At 33.5% G+C, this 25,699-nt stretch overlaps 1 protein-coding gene across 1 annotated transcript in view; it reads right to left on the reverse strand.

Annotated features, from left to right (window-relative positions):
* Window positions 1-14,032, reverse strand: part of LOC105194786 — a 33,347-nt gene extending 19,315 nt beyond the window's left edge. Inside the window, exon 1 of the mRNA XM_011159890.3 lies at window positions 11,376-14,032. Within this exon, the coding sequence (XP_011158192.2) occupies window positions 11,376-11,543 (168 nt within the window). The 5' untranslated portion in view covers window positions 11,544-14,032. The remainder of the gene's footprint in view (window positions 1-11,375) is intronic.
* Window positions 14,033-25,699: the final 11,667 nt, after the last annotated feature.

Consider the following 25,699-nt stretch of genomic DNA (forward strand, 5'->3'; position numbering starts at 1 on the left):
TTATAGAACTCTTGAAAATATTAGAACTCTAAATAATTAATGAGTTTTTACGAAATGATGCGCCAGGTTCACGCGCGCGCCCGCATACGCTTGTTATTTCTTGATTTAATTGGGAAAGTAGATAAGTTGTTGGCAATTGATGGGATTATTATATTTTATTATATTTTCTCTGAAGAAATAGCAATATCTAACTCAATGAGGAATCTACAGTTGCATTATTATGCAGTAAACGCATAATGGCCCATGTATAATATCATTCATGTCATTTATTAATAAAACTGCCGTCAAATGTACATTTCTTACTATCGTTCGCACGTGCAAGATTAATTTCTCATAAATTCTGAAGAGAGTTCTTCTTAACTTTCATCTTTATGAATATATTTGATGAATAAATTAATTAATATCCTGCCTGTCGTCACAGGCAAACATATCTATAGATGTCTCTATGTTTGAGCCGTAAAACTCACCGAATTTAAATACAAGATATATGACGCTCCGATAAAAAGAAACGATACACAGGAAGTCAGAATTCCACAGCACAGTGAACGAACGAACATTCTGAATCATCAACTTTATTCGCTTCATTGCTCATAAGTTATTCGCGTAAAGTTGCAAATTTATTTTGAATACGATTCAGATCAATGCAAAGAGAGATGTTTTTCGCGAAAAAACGGCACCAGTATAAATAAAAAGTATAAATAAAATATAAATAATATGCATGTATTCTTGCGGAACGGTATCGTCTTGAATTAGGGAGCACTACTTCGTAGAAGAGTAGTCGAAGAGCTCTAGAGCAACTCTGATTTGCATATATTAGCGATTCGAATGCGTGCCAAGAATATTGTCGAGCCGCATGAATTAATAGCTGCGGACGATGCTCACTAGAGATAAAACGCGTGAATATCGTTACAACTCTCTTAGTTTGCAGTGTATATATTTGCGAACGATTACGATCGATCGATAGACTTTGTGTAACGGTATGTTTGTAATGTTAGAATTTAAAGAAATTGCCCTAGGTAAGATAAAATCGAATCACGAGAGATCGTTTCTTCTCGTCACCGTTGAAAAAGTCTTGTGAGAAATTACTGTAGAATTATATTATTTTCATATATCTATAAGTATAATTACGTCGTGCACACATGTGTATAATATACCATTTTATCACCTATTTATATAATAGCTTTCACATGATTTTAATTAACTATTGACAGTTAAAAATGTCTTCGTTTTAGTGATTTGTAAAAAATTGGAAAATATAATATTATTTCACAGAAGAAAGTTCCTGTAACGTCGACACTGCCTTATTTTTAGAAACTGGGCATTTATTATTGCCTTTTATTATTATTAATAAAAACACGTTTTGTTTAAATAATTAAAGGAGAAAATATATATTTCCTTTTTTTATATAAAATCTGCTAGAAATAAATTCTTCAAAACATGAATAAAATTTGCATCATTTTTTTTTTGCATATTGCAAGTTTACAATAGTGAATGTATTATTGATATGAGATCATTTTACATGTTTCTAGTATCCTAACATTATTTTATTTATACTTTTCTCTTTCTTATTTTTTTCATAATATAATAATTTATACATAAAATCGAGATGCAGTGTAAACGAAAACAGCTGTCATTAGGAGAGACTATAAAATGGTAAAAACTACATAAATTAGAATAAAAGGCACAGTATTATAAAATCTGTCTAATAAATTAACTAACCTAACTTAATCTTTATATATTATTGCGATACATGTTGCGTCTTGCGAAGTAGCATAACAGATTTGTAAATCGATAAAAAACGTTTTACGTTGAAACGAAAAGTTTTCAGATATCCTCATATTGACTTATATCTGTTTTTTATACAGATGACTCATGTGAAAGGAACAGAAAAAGAAAATATAGCATTATCATCTACTGTGTCAGTTTTGAGGCTTATTTTGTCAAGCATTTATTTTTGTTCGTCTTTCGAAAACTTATTTATCGCTAAAATTGATCTAAACAATGTAAAAACGAATATAAAATATAAAACGGTATAAAAACTATTATCTAATAGAAAATAAATTTTAGTTTGTATTTATGTTTCCAAAGTTTTTTATTTTTACAGTTTTTGTTTAAGAAATATAATCCCAAACAAAGTGATATATCAGTATCGGCGACCATTCTGTTTAAATATATGTAAATATATATATATTTTTTTTTTTTTCAAAGTTTATTATATGTAATTTTTATTTGGTTTACATTTTGAACTTCTCCTTTCGTAAGACAAAATATAAATTTATTTAAAAGATTTATTTATCATATATATGTATACATAATTTTTAATATATATGTGTTAAAATATAATATAATATATTACATTTTGTATTCATAAAAATAAACATCAAGTTTAAAGTAATTTAGGCACATATATTTCATTTGAATAATTGTCAGCACATTTCTTATACCGTTTATTTTATATCTTTACATTTAAACTTTCTCGCTGGTTTAAAAGATTATAGCCACAACTTCTGAAGTAGCAAAGCGATATAATAAAATGACATAGTAACGTTTACTTCGATCTATTAAACGCTACTGTGTCGTTTTTTAACGTTCCTCTGCTACTTACAAGTACAAAAATATGTAAATTAACATTAGTCTCTGAAAACAAAAATGTGTTGGTATAAAGGAGTATACTCGATAAAAAGAACTTTCACTGATATTTGCATATTGTAAATAAAGTTCAAGGGTCTATAACGTGAAAAAGAAGAGAAGTTGTTTTTTCACAATGCCCGTTGGATCAATAGTCCGTTACTGTTAGTAATGATGGACAGTTACTGGATGGCTTTTTTTTTAACTATCGGAATTTCTAACGAACTGAAAGCCTATCTTCAATTAGCCTCTTCTACTAACGGGCATCACGATTTTTTACGAATTTGAAGGGGGCCGTAAATTTATTATGCGCACCGTTTAATGAAGTAAACACATATAAATCATATTCCAACACCATTGGGCGTAGCCACTTAAAATATTTTGGCTATTTTAAAAAGTGTTCAGTACATATTAGAACGTTGAATATTTTATGTATTGATTATCAAACAATTTTAGGACAAATTCAAATTTTAAAGTACCGTACGTATTCAAACATTTTTTATAGCAAGTATTTTTTCGAATGATACAAGTTTCTGGTAAATATCGGTCCAAAGATTGCAATTTACAAAATATTTTTGATAAAATTGAGTAAAAGTATTTAATGTTCTTATTAAAATTTTTAATAAAAGAATTTGTTTATATATAATAATTTTTTTTACAAAATATTTATGAGATTTTAATATGATACAATTGTTGATGGCTGAAATATTCTGTTGTGTTTTAGTATCTTTAAATAACTTTTTAATACGTACATATTTAAAAAAAAAATAAAATAAAATTAGAAACTAGCAAAACAAGAAACAAATAAAGATAATTAATTGATTGAATTGATTTCTTAGTAATTTCTTCAAATGAATGTCATTTCTCGAATGATATTCTTTACTTACATTAATTTTGATCTTTTTGATCTTCAATAATCTGTTGACCTTCGCTGTCTGATTAATTTTATGGTGAATTTCCACTCAGTATTTAATTATCATTTCCTGGTGTAAGAGATGCAAAACATTGCTGCGGTTAAAACATTGCCATTGGCATGACATTGCGGTTCTGTCATTGCATTGTCTTCTCTAAGTATGTCAATGGTAAGAGCTCGCATTTTATTATAATAATTTTAACTTATTAAAAGGCGTGAATACATGATATTTTTGCAATATATATTAACGTGACACAACACCAGTAATATACTTCCAGTTTTGTTTCTGATTCTCCGTTTTTTGTCGCTACAACAAAATCATCAATGAATATTAATCCAACAAATAATTTTTCTTTTTTAAATAATATGTGGATCTGAATTTTTAATATAACGTATCATTTAAGAACAACAAAAACGCAAGAGAGTTTCTTTCTAAATTATTTTAACGGTATAAGTTTATAAACGTAAAACAGTCGATTCTTTTCAAAGAGATATTTCACTGTCCAGTATAAAAAAATATATTTTATACTATATGTATATACTACAGTATGAAATAATACATTTTATAATATATCTAACATATTTTTGGTACATTATAATATATTTATAATTATTTTTTTGTTTTTTGTAAAATATGTCTTCAAGTAATGTAAACATTTTAAATTTTCTGAATGTCTAAAATCGAAACAAAAAAAATAATTTTTAAAAATTAATAAATAAAGAGCATGATGTATAAGCTTAATGAAAGAGAGCGGGGAGAGAGAGAGAGAGAGAATTTATGCAGCCAAATGACATTTCGATCCGCGACATCGTGTCTCTCTATCGACATGAGCAATACATGCTGACGTGAAATATCGATTCATCGCTCTCTTTCAAGTTACAATAATCTTAATTAAGCCATGAATATGTGATCTCGTGCTGCGCCGGCATCCTAATGATGGACCGAGCCATGAGAAACACGCTTTCGCGCGGCAAGGTGTTTACAAAAAGCGCACGTGGACACCATAATCTGCCGGCTGAGGAAAACCATAACTCCTCATCACACACGACGTTTAAAAGCTTTTTGTTTCTATCACAGCTCTTCGAGAGATAAACCATAAATTCTTAAATTGCACGTTTGCATCGTCGGTGTACGCCCATATGTATCTTTTCTTGATTAACCGTTAAGATATCTATACTTAATGATATTTGCGTATGATTTTGTTATTATTTTTTAATATTATAATATAATGTTGTATAAAATGTTTATTTTATATAATATTGAAAAATAATAACAAAATTATACGTAAATTTTATTAAGTTTAGATATTTAGAAATCAGCTCTGACATGTCTGCTAATCTTATTCGACATTTTTATCAGTTTGACTTTAACTTATTGTTAGTTAAATAAACATTTATTACAGTAAAATTCAATGTGAGATAAATGTGTGATTTGATATGAAAATAATTTAAGAAATAAAATTTGTGGTTCTTTATTACATTAATAAAACTTTATTTTTTGATTTAGTAAAATCTTTATCATATTATTTGATAACGTCATATAACTTTTATAACTTTTAAAACAACGATGCATTCTGAAGAATTGAATATGTACGAGTGACATATTTTCCTGTTTACTAATGGAAAGTCGAAACTTCTTCGGGAGATATAATACAATTAAATTCAATGTAAAGTTACGACGCTTGTAAAAAGCATATGCCTACACTATAATCTACTTGCACTAAAAGACCATAAGTTCTCATCACCGGTCGTTTAAAGCTTCTTATCCTTATAAAATAAACTGTAAATTTTCAATTTTTTTACGTTTGTACGAGGTTACTGTTCCTTGAGTTATTTTATATCATTCATACACAAATGTTAATAATTTTAATAATTTTTAAATAATTTTTTATTAAACATAAATTAAATTAAATTTTAAATAAAAATAAATTAATTAGTTTATTTATTCAAGCAAATGTTATAGAAACTATATCACATTTAAAATTATCTCCAATAATCATTTTTCTATTACTTCATACATACTTTTTACATAAATTAACTCTTTCCGGTCGCAATAGATGTAAGCATGGGTATCTCGTTGGTCAGAATTATTGCTTGTACGACAGATCACGTACACTTAATCAACTATTGCCTAAGGAACGTATAAATTTTGTGTAAATAAATTTATTTAAGCTTAATTTTTTTTGTCTTATCTTAGATTTTATATTTTATGTAGTATTATATTTTATCTATAGTTTTTCGAAACAATCTTCGTCATCTGGGCCTAATAATAAGAATTAAATATTAGTATAATGTATCGATCTGAAAATACTGAATTAACTTCGTATTATCTGTTGCCTGTTTCAAAAGAATGATTTCAATTGACTATTCTTGTGAATCAAGGATTTCGGCTTTATTTTTTTTTTTTATGTAAACAACGTATCAAGGTATAAGTAGCTCCATAAGCATTTAAGAAAGCATATGCAATGCAATAAGTTGTAAAGTGTAGAGTGTCAGTGCCTACTCATCATTATCGCCTACTCGTGCCGGGAATATCCCGGACTTCGATCGGAAAGAGTTAAAGCATATTAATGTATCATTATAAATCAGCTTTTTTTAACTGACAAAAATACTAAGTTAATATCGCATTTTTAATCAATATTTTTATTCAGTATCGAATACTTCAAGCACCAATATTATCACTATATTTTTTAGTAAAGAGAAATTTAATTCCAGAAATTTCTCTCTTTTAACCCTGACTGTTTACGAAAGTTGAAAAACGCCATCGATTCATCGTGATAAATGAATAAAAAAAAATAGCACAACTGTAATTATCCAAAAATATTCATAAGTCGTTAATGTTAGCGAGAGGCCATAAAGAAGCCGTAAAATGCCACGGAGGAAACGGGTCAAACGCATACATGCATAAATCCTATTCCGGGTCGTAGCAAATCCGAGTTCTGAGCGTAATATTTTTCTTAGGCATCGACAATTTCACGTACCTAATATGACCAAATTAAATATGCAATAGAAATGCAATTTTCTGTGTTAGTGACCCAACGAGACAAATGAGATAGAAAATAACTCATTGTGGTCATGAACCGCTTTGAGAGCCTTCAGATTCTGCGAGACGCAATCATAATATCACAATTTAGTAACATTTTTACAAAATACCCCATTAAGAATACAATGTACGCACTGAGAAATAAAATTGTTAACTTGACTAAAATTTTCAAATTAATTAAATTCCTTTGGTTCAGAATTTATGCACTTAAGTCAAATACATAAATACATAGTTGAGCTGAATTTAATCGAGCTGAAAAATTTAGTCAAGTTAACAAGATTTTTTTTCTCAGTGTATTGAATGTGTGTTTCATTACAATAATACTTTCTCACTCGCGAAAGAATCAGTTCGCTTCTCTAATTGTATCAGTCACACTAATTAAAGTACGTGTGATTTTCCACGCTCGTCGAGATGAAAAAATGTCAGATGTAAAAAGTGGTAGCGCAAGCATGTCCACAAATCGCGCAACGTGTTTCGTAACGATGAATCTGTTCAACATTTATGTGATATTTTCTACGATTTTATAATCTCCCTCTTTCTCTTTTTCTCGTTATTCAATTAAAGTGATTTATGCAAAAATTTCAGTATGTGTTAAAATTTATTTTCCGATTGCCTGATATTTTCAGTTCTAGATAAAAGAAGCACATGCATGTACACACGCACATGTGTGCACGCACTCGGTACACGCGTTAATCAGGTCATTCATGCAAGAATAACATGAGAATTTGCGAGCTTCGAGATGACGCTGTAGTGTGTTGTTCGTAAATCATACGATTTATTTTGCAATCAGGAGCCCATTACAAAATAGTGGCTGAATCATAGACATTTAACAACTCGCATTCGTTTCATTTTCTTTCAGTTTTTCTGCATATAGCGAATCATTTCACTGCGCAAAAATATTATAAGATGGAATTGCTACAAAGCCGGATATCGATCCTTTACGGCTCTCATTTACAGGCTAATTAGCTTTGAGACGTGCGTCAATAAAAAGTATGTTTCAAACTATAAACAAACCGGAGATTGATCTGAATACATATGCTAATCTTTTTAAAATAATAAAATTATAGTTATAAATTTAAGTTATAAATAGTAAATTATAAATTATAAATAGTTATAAATTTAAATTATAAATTATAATTATAAATTTTTAATATTTTCTTTCAACAACATAACATTTTTATTTAATAAAAAGAGAAATATTTTGAGTCTAATAATAATAATTTTGAATGCAGAAGGAAACTACAATTATACCTTTTAAATTATTATGTACACAAATTATTTTAATAAAAAAACAAAATGTAATTAAAAATAAGATAAAAATGAGAAAGAAATATATGTAAAATATTTTTTTTCTTTTCTCTAGCATTTCATAAAAAATATAACAATGTAAAAGATATACTTTTTTTTCATCTTTGTCAATAATGTTTTAGATTAATTTAAAAATGTGATAAAAGACTAACCCAAATAAACATACGTACTATTTAAGAAAAAAGCATCCACAAAAACTCGAGATATTTGTTTTTACTTTTTTGCATTCTTTCTTTTACAAAAAATGGTAATAACTCGCGGGAAATTCAGTTATTTCTTTCTTTGCAGCGCCACGCGACGCACGAAGGAGCGCAACAAAAAGTGGGAATCTCGCGCGCGGAGTAAACAGGTACTGGGTCAAACGGTAATAAATCGAGATGCCGGGACTTGGGTATCCGGGAATGGTAAGTATCGGAACGATGCGTCCCGCGGACTCTTCGATACGCAAGAACCGCAAAAGGGTCGTCTAGTGTGCCGTAGAAATGCGTCGTATAAGACGACATCGAAGATCTGGGTATCCGCCAACATTGAAGTCAAGGTTGCCATATTTGTTGCGACAAGACAGCAAAACCTTTTGCGGACTTTGTTTTCTTTCTTATCCTGTTTTTTTTTTCTTTCCCCAAGAGGGAAGAGCGATTGCCTTTCTAACGCAGCACGCTCGCAATGCCGCTTTTCCGCCTCTAAAGCAATCGGTATTATTCATATTTGAGAAAATTAACCGCAATAAATGACGCGGGAATTGAGCGAAGTGCATTTATGCTTCCGATTAAACGGCCTTTTAAGAAAGGCGAGAATTCTTGTGGAATAAAGCGAGAGACGCGAATGAGACGGTGTGTACCGAGCTCGTTTAACGAAATTTCCATTTGCGAGGAAGTGCGGGAAATTTTTCTTTTCGGCATTCCGCTTACTGGAGTTTAGAAAGCGCAATTCACGGCACGAATCACGGCAGCGGCGCATAATTGACAATTTTCACGTCGCTGACGCGACATTACTTTGTAATTACGTTGTACGCTGGAGTGCATCGGGATTTATTTCCTAGGTTTTCCTTTCGCAACAAGATTCTACTCACGTAAAACTGCACTTAACCGTTTTATGTGATAAAAACAACGGAGCGTATAAAATAAAATAGGTACGCAGTAGATTAGGTGTAAAAAGATATAACGACTAATAATTGCTCGTTGATAACGGAATTCAGTGACGTTGGGAGAAATTAAAGGGAATCCGAGGGAACTGGGTTTCAAAAGAATCCAGGTAAATAATAAGGCGATCTTATTTGTTGCAGCTTCAGGCTTTCGACGTATTGCAATCTCGTTTAACCGGCGTACGAACACAATCGAGCGTAAAATAAAATAAGTTTAAAACGCGCGAGAGATTAGGTGCAAGAAGATATAACGACCAATAATTGTGCAATAACAATGGAATCAAGTGGCGTTGGAAATTAAGGGGAAAGAGCGAGGTTTCAAAAGAATTCGGATAAATAACGGGCAATCTTGGTTTTCCAATGCATTATACACAATTGAATTCTCGTTTAACTTGAATGAACACGACGCAACGTGCAATAAAGCAAGAAGTTTAAACGCGCAAGAAGTGTGGCACAAAAAAAGATATACAAGACTAATAATTGCGCGATAACAATGGAATCGAGCGATGAGAAGTTAAGGGGAAAGCACTTACAGTTTATGGTTTTAATTTTCCAGTTTATTATAATCGAATCTCCCTTTAATTAACCTGGAGGCGAGCTTTATTTTTCGTCTATTCGACATCTCTTTCTCTCTCTCTCTCTTTCTCTAAGGAATAATCGTTTCTCGAAGAATGCACCGAGAAGTATTAAGACCACATGTTGCACATTAATATCGTCATAAGTCTACTATGGTCGCACCTGTCTCGTTAATTTTACGCTCATGTTCCAATCTGGTGGCGCAATAGTTTAACGATCGCGCAACTCGATGAATTCGCAAGAGCGCAACGCGCGCATCGTAACGCGTGTGCCGGAGCGCGGTTTCGAAGAAACCTCGAGAGTGCGAGAGGTTGCGCGATATCGCATTATCTTTATTTCCGCGTGACATAATTCGGCGACATTAAACGCTCGTCAGCGACAATTGGTTTATATCGGCGACGACGGTGGTTCACGTGGCCGAACGCAGAAGGCCATGGAGTACGGACGAGCGAGGAACATCCGTCTGATCCGCCGCGAAATGCGCATTCAAGAGCGGGATTAACAGCCCTCCGTCCTGTTATCCGGTAACTAATCTGCTAATTAAACGGCAACGCGAACCGTATTTTTATTTATCGTGCGTCTCATATTGCGGACGAGTAACAGTAACATAGGACCTTTTCTCGAGCGCGTTCAACGTACTTGAGAAATGTCACGTTGTGAAACTTTCTATAAGCCGCGTATAAATCCAACACGATGTAATTATATCTTGGAGTTTAACTCTCGCTGTTGTTTTAAAGTAAACTGCAGTTATTTCGAGGGTTAAAGATGTTAATTATAAGGCTATCAGTGAACTCTGTAATTTGATTATTAACATTACATTCAGTTGCTACAACAATGACAGACGGAAACGACTATTTTGCTGAAGCACCTAAAAATTTAACATTGGATACAGATCTGAAAATTATTTCGTTGGATCGTTAAAATAATTATGATGGACGCTCAAGCGTGTGATGAGCAACGCGCTGCAAAAATTTTGCACTCTACCTTGAGCGTCCTACATAATCCTTTTAACGATTTAACAGAAAGATTTTCAGATCTGTATCCAGTTGAAAATATCCCAGGTAGAATACAGACGTTATTATAGTCATATCATAAGTCATTCGTTTGTTACTCGATGACATCATAACGATGTCATAAGAATATTTATTGATTTATAAATGACAAATAAAGTCATAATGACGTCATTGTGATATTCTTGTGACTTCTAACTGAATATTTTCAATATTTTGAATCATCAAAATTTTGCAATATTTTTTAATGCAATTTTCGTCCAAGGATCTGAGTGTAGAGGAATAAATTATCTTCACACAGCTCTTCAGTTAGTGTATTCAATTCTTATTAAAATTCTCTTTTTTTACAGAATTAAAAAATGACAATTTTTAAATTATGTCATTGCTGTAACAAATAAGCGATATTATTTACATTAATCTTTTTTTCATTAATATTATCAGATAGACAAGTGACGAAAGAGAAGAAAAAATCAACGCGGATAAAACTTAGCCCAGATCTCTCATCATTGTTCAAATTAATTTAATCAATTAGTCTAATAACAATGTGCGCTTGTTACAAAGAAGAAAATTAAGAAAAAATCGAGAAACTCTTCTTCGATCTTTCAATTAATTCGATAAACTCATTTCTGTGATAATCAATTTAATTGTTAATTAAAGTTATAAATTACTCTCAGTTAATTAATTATAATAGATACGTTGATTAATTATAATAGATTAATTAATTACAATAGAGAGAGATTTTTATCTTGTACTGACCTGAAGGTAAGGGCTGGCAGCTGACAGGACCAAACGATGCGCGAGGAATCGCTGGCCTCCCGGACAGCACAGGGCCACATCGGCGAATCTCTGCGACAGCATCGCCTCCTTCAGGATGTCACCGACGTCCGGTGCCCTCCCAGAAACGCGGATCACTTCTCCCATCATGTTTCACTTGTTTATCGATGATCGCCCGAGACACTCGCGGAAATTGCACTCCCCGTCGAAAGTCCTTGGCTATTTCATTTGCATGCGACTTTGCGGCTCTTGGGAAAGATATCTTTGCAAAACTTGGAAAGTTCTTAACGACTGCTCTTCAGTCGAATTGTCGTTGCCCATTCCACCCGTCAGCTTTCACATAAAACCATCTTCCAGGGAAACTCGCGGAGCTCTTTAAATCCTCGATTATTCTTTTTCTTCTCGCTCACGCGTAAATTCGAGGGAAAATCCTCGAGTCGCTTCTCGATCAAATTCCGTCGTTTATGTCGTCATTTGTCTCCCATAAAATATTCATACCGACGGCATTAATAATTACGATGTTGACGAATACCGTCGCAACGAAATGTCGTTCGTTTCGGGAATTCTTGTTATGATTATTCGCGCGTGAAATCCTGCCGACACGCGATCGATCGGAGTCGCATTTACAAGAGGCATTTGTTGACTTTGTTGTGCGACGCTAATTTATGACGATATAATAATTCGCATTTATCAACGATAACGGTGTTGGCATCCGCTGTCACATCGCCATTGTAAGATTTATGGCCGGCCGCATTTTTTTTCGCTCGTTTTTAATTCACCGTTAAAATCGGCTCGATAATCATCAGGTTGAGTCAATCGGAATATTCTCCGCTTAATCTTATGCCCATTAATTAATCTTCTTTTTGGTCGCCGACTCTTACTTGGTCACCCAAAATCGAACAAGTCTTTCTAGAACTAGTCTCGCAGACATTTGAGATCTTCGAGATTGGCGACTCTTCTTTTTTTTTGCATTAACACAAAATGCTAATTTATTTTATCTGCATAACGACGACGGCGAATATTTTATACATTAAATTTGAATTAAAAGGTATTTAACACTTGGATCGATTTACGATCTTATTCATATTTCCGTTATATTTTTCGTACATTCGCAAGTTCACGTGAAGCACGAAGCTACACAGGGGTGTCTTCAGAGAAAGCCCGGAAAATCCTCAGCGCGGGAGTCTCTACTTTCGTTTATAATAAATCACGCCGCCGTCTCTACGACATTGTTCACGTTTCACAAAGTTCACGATCAGCGCACGTCCGTCCCTATCCTATACATTGATACATCTTCGACGAGACGCATTCATAGATCAACTGGCGCGCACGCGGCTCGGTCGTAAACGGACGACGACGACGGCTGGAGGTTCCCTTCCCGCGATCGGTTCTTCAACCGTGCGCTTTTTTTCTTGCGGCCCCGCGGTCGCTCTCGGTATTACGCGATCCCCTGATAATTCCGCCAGAATGCAGTCGGACGAGTCGATTTCACGACAAATTTATACGCCGCTCGCGGAACGCTTTTGCACACGTCGACGCACGCGAATGTGAATGAAACACACCGTGTCGGGGGGGAGGATCGTCGTTCTGGTCCGCCTAATGAGCGCCGACCTTTTTCTCCTAGATCCACCGCTCGTCGCAACTAAAGCAGATCTCGAAATCGCCCGAGGACGTGCACTCTTTCTCACGCTGCGGATCGATCTTCACGCGTCGCAACGTACGATCAGTTGTCACAACCGACGAAAGAGGCTCTTGGGCTCGGTTACTTCATCGTATCGATGCGCCACGTTGTTGTCCTTCGTGAAACGTTCCGCGACACGGTGGTTCGCTGTGCGGTACTTCTGAATCAGGAAGTTCAATGAACATCGAGAATCCTTCTTAATTTATTAAGTCAACTAACATAAGTGATTGGTAGATTGATAAATTTCAAGTGTCCGTTTGCCTCGGCGGAGATACGAGATAATTATACTGAATCAATCAACTTCATCGCAGGTCGCTCCTCCAGTCAAATCAGATTTAGTTCCCGATCAAGCCAATCCAATTACTCCCTGATTAAACTAATCTAATTCACAACGATCTCGTTAATCGAACTTTTATTCCGTTAAAATAGTCCCATTGAGTTAATCCCATCTGAGAATTAGATTTGAGTGTCAAACGTCTCGAGGGTGGATTTATGAAAACGGATACGGTGGACGCCTCATCGATCTACGGAGAATTCGGGAGACCGTCAACGAATGGATACGCGATTCTCGGGCCGCATCGCCAGTAGTACACGCGGATTCGCTCGGCATCTCCAATCGGTCTCGAATTTGCGGGCTCTCAAGTTTCCGGAATCGTCGTCGTGTCGTGTTCTCTGGCGAATCGCGCTCGCTCGCGGCGCTCACGCGAGGAGAACCCGTCGCTGAACGACTCAGCAGGGCGACTGCCACCTGAAACGCTCAGGTGAGCAGAGACCACCTCTGCCACCGCGAGAGTGGTCTCTCCGACGAGACGGAGAGAGCACTCGCAGGGAACTCCTCCCATGTCTCGCTGCTCTATCCCCCCCTCGGAGCGGAGTGCACCTGCGTGCCTGCACTCGTCCCCTGTGCATACATGCACAGGCACGCATCTGTGCCCCGTGCTACGTCAACTTACCATTGATTTCCAATTGCATTAAATTGAACGAAATGACGGCAGGATAGCCGACGCGAGACTGTGAGCTTTTCGATTATTCCGATTACGTGGAATTACTTCGCTTTCGATCGTTCGCGAATTTTAATAATTCGATCAAAATAATGCGATTGATCGTGAGGAAAGAAAAAGTAAAGGATCGCCTAGAAATGAAAAATGCGAGACAAAGACGAGTCAACGCATTGAAGGTGAATCGAAAATGGCTCGTCTGGGAATGTAGATTACGTTTCAGATGATTAGGATTCATCTCAGCTCGTTTGGCTTCCATACCAATCGTTCTCTTCTGGAAACCGTAGACAAATGAAATGCAGTGATCTCAGTTTGCTTGATGTTGAAATAAATGGTGGCGCAAAATACGGAAATATATCTGTAATATACCGGGCATTCTAATTCCTACAAGGCGATTCACGTATGTTTTACCAATTCACAGCGTTGGAAATAGAAATGTGAATTCAAAGATGAATTTTACTGAGGAAAATCGTGCGAACAATGCAAATGCAATCATTTTGTTGATTCCTTCAATTTTTAATTCAATTAAATACATTCAGTCCATTAATATTGAATTAATATTAAATAAGTAAACTCCAGTAAAGAAATCCATCATTTTGTCATTTTTTTTTTCGTAGAAAGAAGAAAGATGAATAGAAGATGAGGAAAGAAAAGAAAATGTTGTACAGTAAATCTTCGATGAGAAATTAAATTCTGCATTGCGAAAACCCGTGCATCTGGTGTTTGAAACTGCATGTACACGTTATGGTCCTATCACTTGTAGAAAGGTGAGCGCAGATAAAACTAGGAATATCAAAAGCAATGCACGAGAGAACGCGCGGCCGCTTCGCGCGAGAATTCGTGTGCTAATGTCAGCTGTCAGTAAGTTAAGCGGATAATCGTTAGCGCGTTATGTTTGTAATCGACGAGTATATGGCATAGTAAGAGAACATCGAAGTCAAGAGAACGATCGGGATTTTCTGCGATATCGCTCACCGACAGCACGTTTATCAAACATAATTGACTAATAATACCAATCGGTATTAGTATACGTATAAAGAGTAAAAAGCTAGATAAAAAAGCACAAATTTTCCTTCTCAGCTGCACGTGTATATCGATGAATAAATATATGTTACTTCTATTATTGTAAAACGATTTAGAAATGTCTAAATTTCAAGATTTAAAATTAATAATTTAAAAATTCGTAAATCTGAAGAAAAAAAGAGAAGCAATTTTAAGAAGCCTAAACAAAGTTCTTTGAACTGAGAGATTTAGAAAATGAGAAATTTACAAGAGTTTGTGCCACCAGAGTATGTGAAAATTTAATTGTGTAACTAAACAATATGTAAATTAAAAACTTTCAATGAAAGAACTTAGGAATTAAGAATGTTGGCTAATAAAGTATTAGGTATTCTCAGTACGAGGTGCATTTAAGTTGTAAGGTCTTTCAATTTTTTTCTCAACAACAGATAAAAACATTCATTCATTAAGTATGATTAAAAAAATATGACAACAACCAACTTATAAAACATCTATTTGTGTTACCGTGTCCTTTAATTCTTTCTAGTAATAGTTGTAAGTATCCCATTGTTCGAAATTATTTTCGCTTACAAAGCGACTCACGTACACTCAATCAATTATTGTTTTAAAAACGTATAAATTTTGTTTAAATAAATTTATTGAAACTAAATGAATATTCTTTGCTATCTTGGACTCTATATTTTATGTAGTATTATGTTTTACCTATAGTTTTTCTTAGTGTGATATTTTTTAAAACAATCTCCGATATACAGTCCTAGTTTTCTCGTACAAATTAAATAAACGTTAAATACTTACAGTAATACAGCGATAATACTGAACCAATTTTGTATTGCCTGCTGCCTGTTTCGAAAGAACGATTTCAACTGACTATTTCTGCGGACCAAGGACTCTAGCTTCATCTTTTGTTTATATAAACAACGTTGAAAAATACGTGCGCAGTCCTATAAGAAAATATGTGCGATAAGATATGAAGTGTAGAGTATCTAAATCATTGTCACCTATTCATGACGGGAGTATCTAAGCATACAATCGGGACGGTAAGAGAACCTTGTCAGGTATATCCCGGACTTTGACCGGAGTGTTTTTTTATCTTCTATTTCCGAGAAAAAAATTGGGAGAAAAATTTATAAAATACATTTTATTTGAATGTATTTTATAAATTGAGAGTGCCTATAATACTTTTGGCCATGGTTGTACATACGTCACAATCATGAGAGCGAAAAATTCGGAAACTAGAAATATAGAACAAGGAATGTTGTAATATATATGTTTATATATTTTACGAGATGTAAGATTTTATCTCTGTAAATCTTTATACTTTTCTATTAGAACTTTTATACAAAAAAAAAATTGAAAAATCGCACACGCTGAATCACGTAAGTATTAGAATTCTTATAATTTGTACTGTAGCTGAGATCTAATCATTATTCGCTTACCGATGCATGGCAATCACCGTTTCGTAGTGTGCCTCTGGAAAAGAACTCGGTGTATGTAATTAATCTGCTATTAATGGATCAAAACTGTCTGGTGGATTTAAATTTAACCTTCTGATTTATCATTATTTATGTTCAAAGAACTTGATTAAAGGAACGTAACGAATCGCGCGTCTCTATATATGTTTTATGTATAAACGTATTGCTTAAAAGAAAAAAATTTTAAGATTGTATTTATAATTTATTGAGATAATTATTTAATTCTATATTTATTAAATTACACGTGAAATCTAAAAGTTTATCCGTTTTTATTCTAAATTTAAGTTTTTATTTTATTTTATTATACACAGTTATTACTTTCTAATTTTTAATAAAAAAATAAATAAATAAAGTTAGAGCGAAAATTGTCTTTAACTTCTATTTTTTATTGTTTGGAATTTTTCGAGATTTGGCGAAAGCCAAATAATGAAATAAAATTGAAAGATGAAAATTAATAATCTCTATCAAGGATTTAACTGCTAAACAACCGATATTATCTTTTTACATCTTGCGCGTTATATTTGCGAAAGTTTTGCAATCGCAGCATAGCGATATTTTATCGCGCAAAAATGATTTCGCGACAGGGAACTTCTGCAAGAGATTGCGATAGTGGTACATACTTGGATTCTTATCTACCTAGAGAGAATGTAAATCGGTACCGAATTAGGGAGTGTCTAAGATAGAAATGACATATCGTTGGATATCATTAGCTCGCGGTTTCCTTGATTCTAAAATTACGACGCGCGCACACGCGCGCGAATGATGATAACGGTCTCAGTGTGTGATCGCATACTTCGGTCTGTATACGATATATTCTAGAAACCATAAACACACACATGTCGAATTTTAATATCTTTTCTTTTACGACTGCGATATATTTTTTTACACCGGCAATTACACGCCTCGTTGCGTGGAATGGATATCATCCTCCAGAGTTTTATCTGATTGACGAATTCCAACAAGCATTGTTTCTGTTGAAATTTTGTGAAAATTGATTTGATGCCATATTGAATTATCCATGTGATCAATAATAAGATTGATATTGAGAAAAATATATATCGCCGTAGGGAAGAATTACCATTTACACTATTATCAGTTATAGTCATTAAAAATTAACATCAGTCGTACCTGATTTTTTTAAGTGTTGTTAACACGCGTAAAACAAGATGTAATTTGTTGAATTTTTATCTATATTTATTTCTTATTTATTTTATATTTTTCTTAATAAATGTTGCTTATATTAGGCAAAAATAAAAGAAATATTTATGAGTTAAGCAACCGAATACACTTGTGGCAACTTTGTTCTATATCAATGTGGTGATATTACTTTAATAATAATATTTAAAAGAAACAAAAAATTGGGAAATATTATTTTGAACTAGTATTATTTTTTAAGGAATAAAATAATCAAGTAACTATACTGTTGAAAGTCGGCAGCAGAATTTAATGAAAAGTAACGGAAGCAAATTTCAAGTAGGTACATTAAAAAACATTTAATGTAGATTTAATGTAAATTTAATGTTGTCAAAAGTGCACTAGTTTCATGCATAAGATTTTCACTTATCGATACATTAAATTTAATGTATATTAAATTTAATGTGTAACTTAAAAATATATTAAATTTCATGACATTTTTAACAGTGTATAAAGCTTAAAAAAATACTAGATAGAATAAATTACTGACCCAATTACTAACAGTGTTTTAAATACTGGAAATTCGATCTTAAACCTTTTTTGAAGATATAAATTATATTTTTATATAATTGTATTTAATTTTACTTAAATTCTTAAAAAATCTATTTATTGTTATAACATTTTATTAAAAATAATATTTTAGTCTTCTAATGAGAGCAAAGCAATTAAAATTTCCAATATTTGGGGCACTGTCAGTAATTGAACTATATATTTACCTGAAATAAGGAAAGAGAAATACTCGGAGAAATAAGCTTCTTGTTTCTTCAAACATATACTTAAAAATCAAATCGACGGTACAGTGAAGTAAGTTTTTCTATCGCAAATCTTTAACTGGCCTCATGGTTGTTCAAAACTATAGGTAATTAACCGTGAGTTATAGTTATAGTCATTATGAGCTAAGTTTAGCCAAACTGAATATAATGAAAAAGTTTGACATGATGTCCGTCATTGATGGCTCCGTTACGGTGTGATTATAGATATGCGGCACTGCCGTATTATCTAAGACTGAGCGAGGGAAATCGATCTCTCCCTCTGTCAAATTGATGAACTCGATCTACGAACACGTGTGACGGATGATGATGGAGGACGAGCTGAAACTGTTGCCGCTACTTCGAAGTCATCCGAAAGAGCGATACATTATAACGGCACAAGTGTGAAGGTTGAAACGAGTTCCTTGAAAGTATCGAACGTCAAACTGATGATACCGTTTACTTAATCACGAAAGACGGACTTTTAAAAAATCGCAAGGAAAAACATCGAACGTTCATGCGTGATCTTCGGAAAATTCTATATTTTAGAATCTTTATTATTGGAACAGAAAATAAAAGCGCAATATGTGATTAACCTAATATTCAATAATATATAATAATTGCGCAATATTTTATTTCATAAATAATAGAAAACAAAACTACAAATAAAAAGTTACATTATTTTACAATCTTCAGATCATGTTTGTTTTAATCTTATTACTATTTAATCGAACACATAAAAAAGTGATAAGTTAAAAGTAATTGAAATTAAGTAGCTAACATAGTGAACAAAATAAAGTAAATAAGTACTGTTCGGCAAAAGAAACTTGTCATTTTTTCTAACACATAGTGTAGAGAAAATGAAAAATGCCGCTTGATAAAGTATAGATTTCGAAGGGAGAAATTGAACAACAATGTTTGCTGCGTGTACGAATACATGATTGTAATTAGCGTTTTGTTTTATTTATGGATCCTACTAGTTCAACTTATCCTTCAACTTATCCTAGTCAACTTAGCCTCAATCTCCCTTATATTTCGTAACAATTTTAACAGAAGATAAATAGATTAAGGAAAATTCTTTCTTCTGATATCGTCGAATGCGATAAAAAGAGTATTTCTAAATTTGCAACCAAACGCAACATCTGAATTTCGCTTGGTGTCGCAAAAATGCGGAAGAAGTACTGATCCGAAGTGAAAGCAATATCAAGATGCGTTACCGTTCACGCCTTATCAGGGTCGTGATAATTACACGAATGGCTTGTCGAAAGGTTCAGTTGGATAAAAAGATACTATCTCCTTGGGGTGGGATGAATCTATAATTAAAGAATTTTTGAAACAGAAATTCGCTACAACTTCTCTCGACCACCTATTGATTTATTTCGATAATTGAGTTAATATTTCAAGAAAGCAACTGAAAAATTCTTTCATTTGGCGGACCTTTCTCCTGCTTCAGATTTCTCTCGATAAGATAATTCCGGGAGAATTGTTCCGAATTGAAGACTTAACTTGAAAAATAAATAGGGTCGTTGCACCAGTCGTTGAACAGTCGCCAATAAATGACTGTTTAGAAAAATTATTAAAATAATAAGACTTCAAAATAATAAACTGCAAAATTAATTGATATTGTTGAAATCTAATTTTCATGGAGATTTTATTAAAATGTAACTTTTTATTTGAAAATGTAACTGTATTAAGTTACTTTATGTTTGTTCATTGACTGGTTCAATTTTTTATTTGTTCATTTTCTGGTGCAGTGATCCTATACCACATTTCTGTATTTCACGTTCTCGTTTTCTTCTTGGAAAGTTATTTTTTAGATTACCGATTTTTTTTATGTTTTATGCATATTTAATATTTTTTTTCTTTCTTTTGAATTCATAAAATTTTAGATTTAAATCTATCCGTCTTATAATTTCCAATGTACTCTCTCGAAGAGAACTTTTCCGTCGAACACATTTTTACAGAAAGAAACGATCGAATATGTTACACACGTTATTTGCTACATTGTAATTACATCTGCTGAAAGGTTCTCAGGAAATGCATAACGGTGGGAATTTCATGATAAATCTACTGTAGAAAATAACGGGGATTGTAGATGATCGCGGGAATCCGACCCGAATTCGAACGACCGATCCTGCGGTCCATCTATCCAGCTCGCTCGCGGCAGAGGAAACAGAAGAAACAGCGGCGGCTTCGCTTCACCGTTGTTTGCTCGCATGTGAATAAAAATCTCATCGATCATCGGTGAAACACGCGGCACGGCAAACAGACATTTGCACAACACGCGCGTGCCGGCCGCGCGTATGGAGCAACGCTTCGTCGTTTGGAATGGGGCATCGTGGTCCCGGCCATCGCTAAATCCATTAGCACACGCGGAGAGAACGTTTTCCAGGTTGGTTATCGGGCAAATATTGTTTCGCGCTCGGTTACCGTTTTACCCACACGCCGTTTGCTGACACTGTTTCGTACTACGTCACATGTTACCATGCGTGTCTGTCAGGGGTTCCCAAAGGGACACTTGTCATAGAGAATAGCTTCCTAATCCTTTATAGACATAATCCATTTCCATACACATAATATAAACGTATTATTTTTAGATATCTTTTGCCACTTCCTCATGTCGGATAGTTTTTAAATTTATATATAATTATTATTTATATATGTTTATTTTTTGCTACAACGATATAACTAAAAAAAAAAAAAAAAAAAGTAAATGTTAGTTTGAACGTTTTGAACAGGGTTGGGTAAGTTAATATATTTTTTTAACTAAATTAAGTTAAATTATATAATGGCTTATAAAATTAAGTTACATCAAACGTTATATGAATAAAAAACTAAGTTAAATTAGTTAAAAGTTAAGAGTAACTTAAACTAAATTAAAAATTGATTTTGAAAAGCGTTCTTATTCATATTAAATTAGAAATTTGTAAGTTTTTAAAGATACCAGATACAGGTTTTAAAGATGTTAGATTACTCAATGCAATTGTAATATGGATCATCAAACAAACTTAATATTTTATTTGTAAATTAAGTTTATATGACAGTTTATAAGAAATAACAAAGGAATCTTGTTTCTTAAGTAAAGATGTATTTTTTCTTTTATGTTTTTTTACATAGTTAAATTTTAGGGCAAAAGTTAATAAATTAAAGTTTAAACTAGTTAAAGTTAAAAATTAAATTATTTGAAATGATCTAAGTTAAGTTAAACGTTATTAATTTTTTAATTTTATTCTTTAACTTTTAACTATTAACTACCCAACTCTGCTTTCGAATATTAAATTCGTAAAAATATTATTTTTCAAATTCAATTTTTGCGTAATAAGATCTGAATGTAGAGGAATAAAAGTATCATTAGTTCTTCATTTAATTCACTGATTTCTCTATCTATTATATTCCAAAATGTATTTTTAAAGCAACCCTTTTTCATTTATGATATTTTTTGATAAAAAATCTTTTTCTCTTGCTTTTCTTTTCAATATTAGAAGCTCAGTTATGTCGTTTTATCAATAATAAGAATTTAAAAAAAATTTGTTCTATTTTTAGCACATAATCCAAAAGTGTCAATTTTTTAATTGTAGCAAATGCGACATACATGTATTACTTAATATATAGTATACGTTTGTTTTCTGGATCTTTACTACATACCATAGGTCAGTGCTTATCGTTAATTACTTTGACAAGTATATAAATACTGTCGAGTGACTCTTTCACGTACTTGAACATCTTCAGAAAGTAGAAGTTTTATTTGTATGGCTGTGTATTTAAAAAAGAATTGTATTGTAAATGCTATATGTAATCATAGTCGACAAGATGTTTCACCAAAAAAATGTGAAGAACATGAAAGAACAATTTTGCTGAAATTATCATCATCATAGTCGATCCCTCATGACCGAGGATCATGATCTTCACCTCGGAGTGCCGTAGCTACTACATTAGATTGTTGAAATGCGGAAAATAATTACGCTGGACTATTAAAAGTTATATGGTCGTTTAAGCTGCCGAAATGTCAAATATCTTGTAATATGATCAGTATTATTATACTTGACTGTCTTACGTAATTATTTTGATGTTCTAATATAAAATTATTTGCTGACCTGCAGCCAGCGAAATTTTTAGATAAAGTAAAACTGTTCTTTCTGTACAGGACGCAAATAAATATCCCAAAGATTATATTAAGTATAAATATATAAAATCATAATATATTCAAGAAACGCTAGAGCGATAAGTGACGGGTTGCTTCGATTTATTGATCCAAAAAGTGAGAGTCAATTGAAAATATAACGTGCTTGATTAATCACGATTTAGGAATTATAATTTGACTGATATTATGAAGATAAGATAAGGTAAGCTTCTTTAAGAGAATTCTGGAGAAGCGTCAACTCATTACGTCCAAATATACGACACGCTTCAGAAATATAAATGAAGATACGTTTGGCGCGAAGCACTTGCCATTCTTATCTGTCCTTGTAATATTCACTTCACTGGTTTATTATTACTCTCACTTGTGCGGTTTGGGAGCTGCTGCTTTAAATGCAACTGGGCGACGACGCAATTTCAAAGTACTTGCCGTTTAGCGCTTCTCTCTTTGCACAAGCCTGCAACTTAAAAATCCGCCTCGCAGCCGCGCGCACAGCCGGCTGAGATATCGAGTTCCTCTCGACGACCGGGATCTCACGATTTTTCTTGTTGCGCGCACTCACAGATACGATTTCTTCAGATAGGATTATTCTCACCTTTCCAACCATTTCTCCAATTTGTTCCCGTAACTTCGCAAAAATATCTGAATAGCAGGGAGATTAATCTGTGCACGGTACCGGCGAATCTTTTGCCGGGTAATATATTTGCGCGTTCCACCTCTCACATTCTTCCACATATACCAGATGAGAAACTGATTTTTTGTTACACAAATAAATCACTACTCTACATCCCCTCTCAAAAAATAATACGAGAGTTCGAATTAATAATTTACTAATTGCTATTAATATCTTAGCTTAGTTTTAACGCTTTTACGCGAATTGGTCACAAATATCTTGCAATTGGAGATTTTATACATCCGAGAAGCAGGTGGTAATGAGAAAAATATATATTTAGATTTGCACAAGCTAAAACGCCAAAATACCGAATCGATTTCCTTAAATCCTATATTATCGAGGATTTTATTCGGACTGCCTGAATAACAACTTACTTTGAGGGATGATGCGAGGAAGGCAGACAGAACGGTGCCTTGTTTGCGCTTGATAAACGAGCAACGTTTTCTTCCGCGATATATCGGCGATGTTTGCTCGTCGTTTAATGCCGACGACAACCTGACTCAAATATTTAGCACGTACAAGACGAACAACAAGACTGCCTGCTTGCCATGTCCGAGCTTTCGTCCTCCTGTCCTCCCTCTCTTTTTTCTCTCTCCCTCTTCATGAAACACGTAACGATGCATGTTCCTCGCTAATGTAAAAAAATGTGAACGCCAAGTAGACCAGCGTGCATATAACTGAATTGTCGAGGATCGACGCGTGATATATAATCCATCATGTTTGTATTTATCTTATATTTATTTTGATACGAAATAAACAATAAATAGCACGTATAAGTAAACCAATCCAGGAAAAATTAAATATATTTATTTTATTCCTGGAGGAGAGAATTTTTTCTTACAATTTACCTTCAAAATTACGGGAGCTCACTCCGTGTATCATTTTCTCTTAGATCAATTTATTATTTTGGTTTTACTCCTCTATAACGTTTTATTATGTGCGCATTTATGTATGGATTTGTTATTTGATAGTATTTTATAAAATGGCATTAATATGACTTTAATAGGCATTAACATAACGCATTAACGTAACCTTTTATTTTACTCACTCTGAGAGAAAGGTGTTAAGTATTCATGACTATAATTGTATGTTAAAAGAATTATGATTAGGAGTTCTATTTTTACAGTTATTACTGCTATAATGTTTAGTAATAATAGTCTTGTGTTTATAGTTCTACCAATTATGAGAAATTATATTATAATTCATAATAATTTTAATTGTTAATATAATAAATTATCAAGTTATGGATAGTAAAAATAAAATAAACGTTTTTATATAATAAATGCAATCACAATTATAGTATAACTGTTTTTTAAATATTTCTTTACTATTTATATATAATAACCAACAGCTATAATTTGCATGGTTAAAACATGGTTAAAACACTAATAACTATAAGCACATAGTTGGCACTGAAAATAAATTATAGTTATATTAAAATATGGTAATTGTACAACCAGCTCTTTTTCTCTCAGTGCACCAAATTTAGTAATAAGTGATTCGTAATTAGTCGATTACAAAAGATAAACAAAATGTATGGAAAATTGTTTTCCACATCACATGTATCTCGTTAACTTCCGCTCGCCTTTCGAGGCGGAATTGCAATTCTCGATGAGGTGCGCAACGAACGACGGTGCGCAATCTCTTCATTTCCTCTCTCACAAAAAAAAAGAAAAAAAAAGACTCGGGGAGTGATAGAAAGGGAGCGTCGTTAGCTTCGTCGTTAGTTCTGGCACTAATCATTCTCCAATCAATAGATCGAGCTTTAATTGCTTCTCAGAGACCCCGTTATGCTTCTCAGAGACTCCAGCCGCGCGCGGGAAGAGACAGAGGAGGAGGCGTACTCTCCAGGAAGGAAAGTCGCATTGTACTCACGAGATTAGTATCGGGAATACTCAACCACCCCGAGCCCGACTCGGCCGATCACTGGCGTATCGCGCGAATTGTCTGTAATCTTAGATTACGCGCGCTTTTCTGGAAATAACATGCCGAGACGGTGCCCGCAACGAGCGGCGCATCCGTTGCGCTCTTGGTCGTCCTTACTCATCCTATGCGGTTTTTCTTCGCGATTTTTGTCCTTTTTTTCGGCGATGAAGAAACGAGTCGGCGTGGCCAATAATTACTGTTCGCTGCGGCGCGAGCATTAATCAGGATTTAATGCATACGTGTATAGATGCATATGAAGGCATATGAAGGAATAGATAATGAGAGAGATACAAATGATCGGTCTTGTTCTAAGTAAACCGAAACGTGCGCAACATTAACGACGGCTCATTCGAAATTGACAAGCTTGTAATAAAGTTGTTACTATCCTTGTCACGTGCAGCTTGTTTCATTAACCGGAATACGTACGTCAAAATTAATGGATTCGTGGATGTAAA

The sequence above is a fragment of the Solenopsis invicta genome, chromosome 1, assembly GCF_016802725.1.
Source record: "Solenopsis invicta isolate M01_SB chromosome 1, UNIL_Sinv_3.0, whole genome shotgun sequence".
NCBI lineage: Eukaryota > Metazoa > Arthropoda > Insecta > Hymenoptera > Formicidae > Solenopsis > Solenopsis invicta.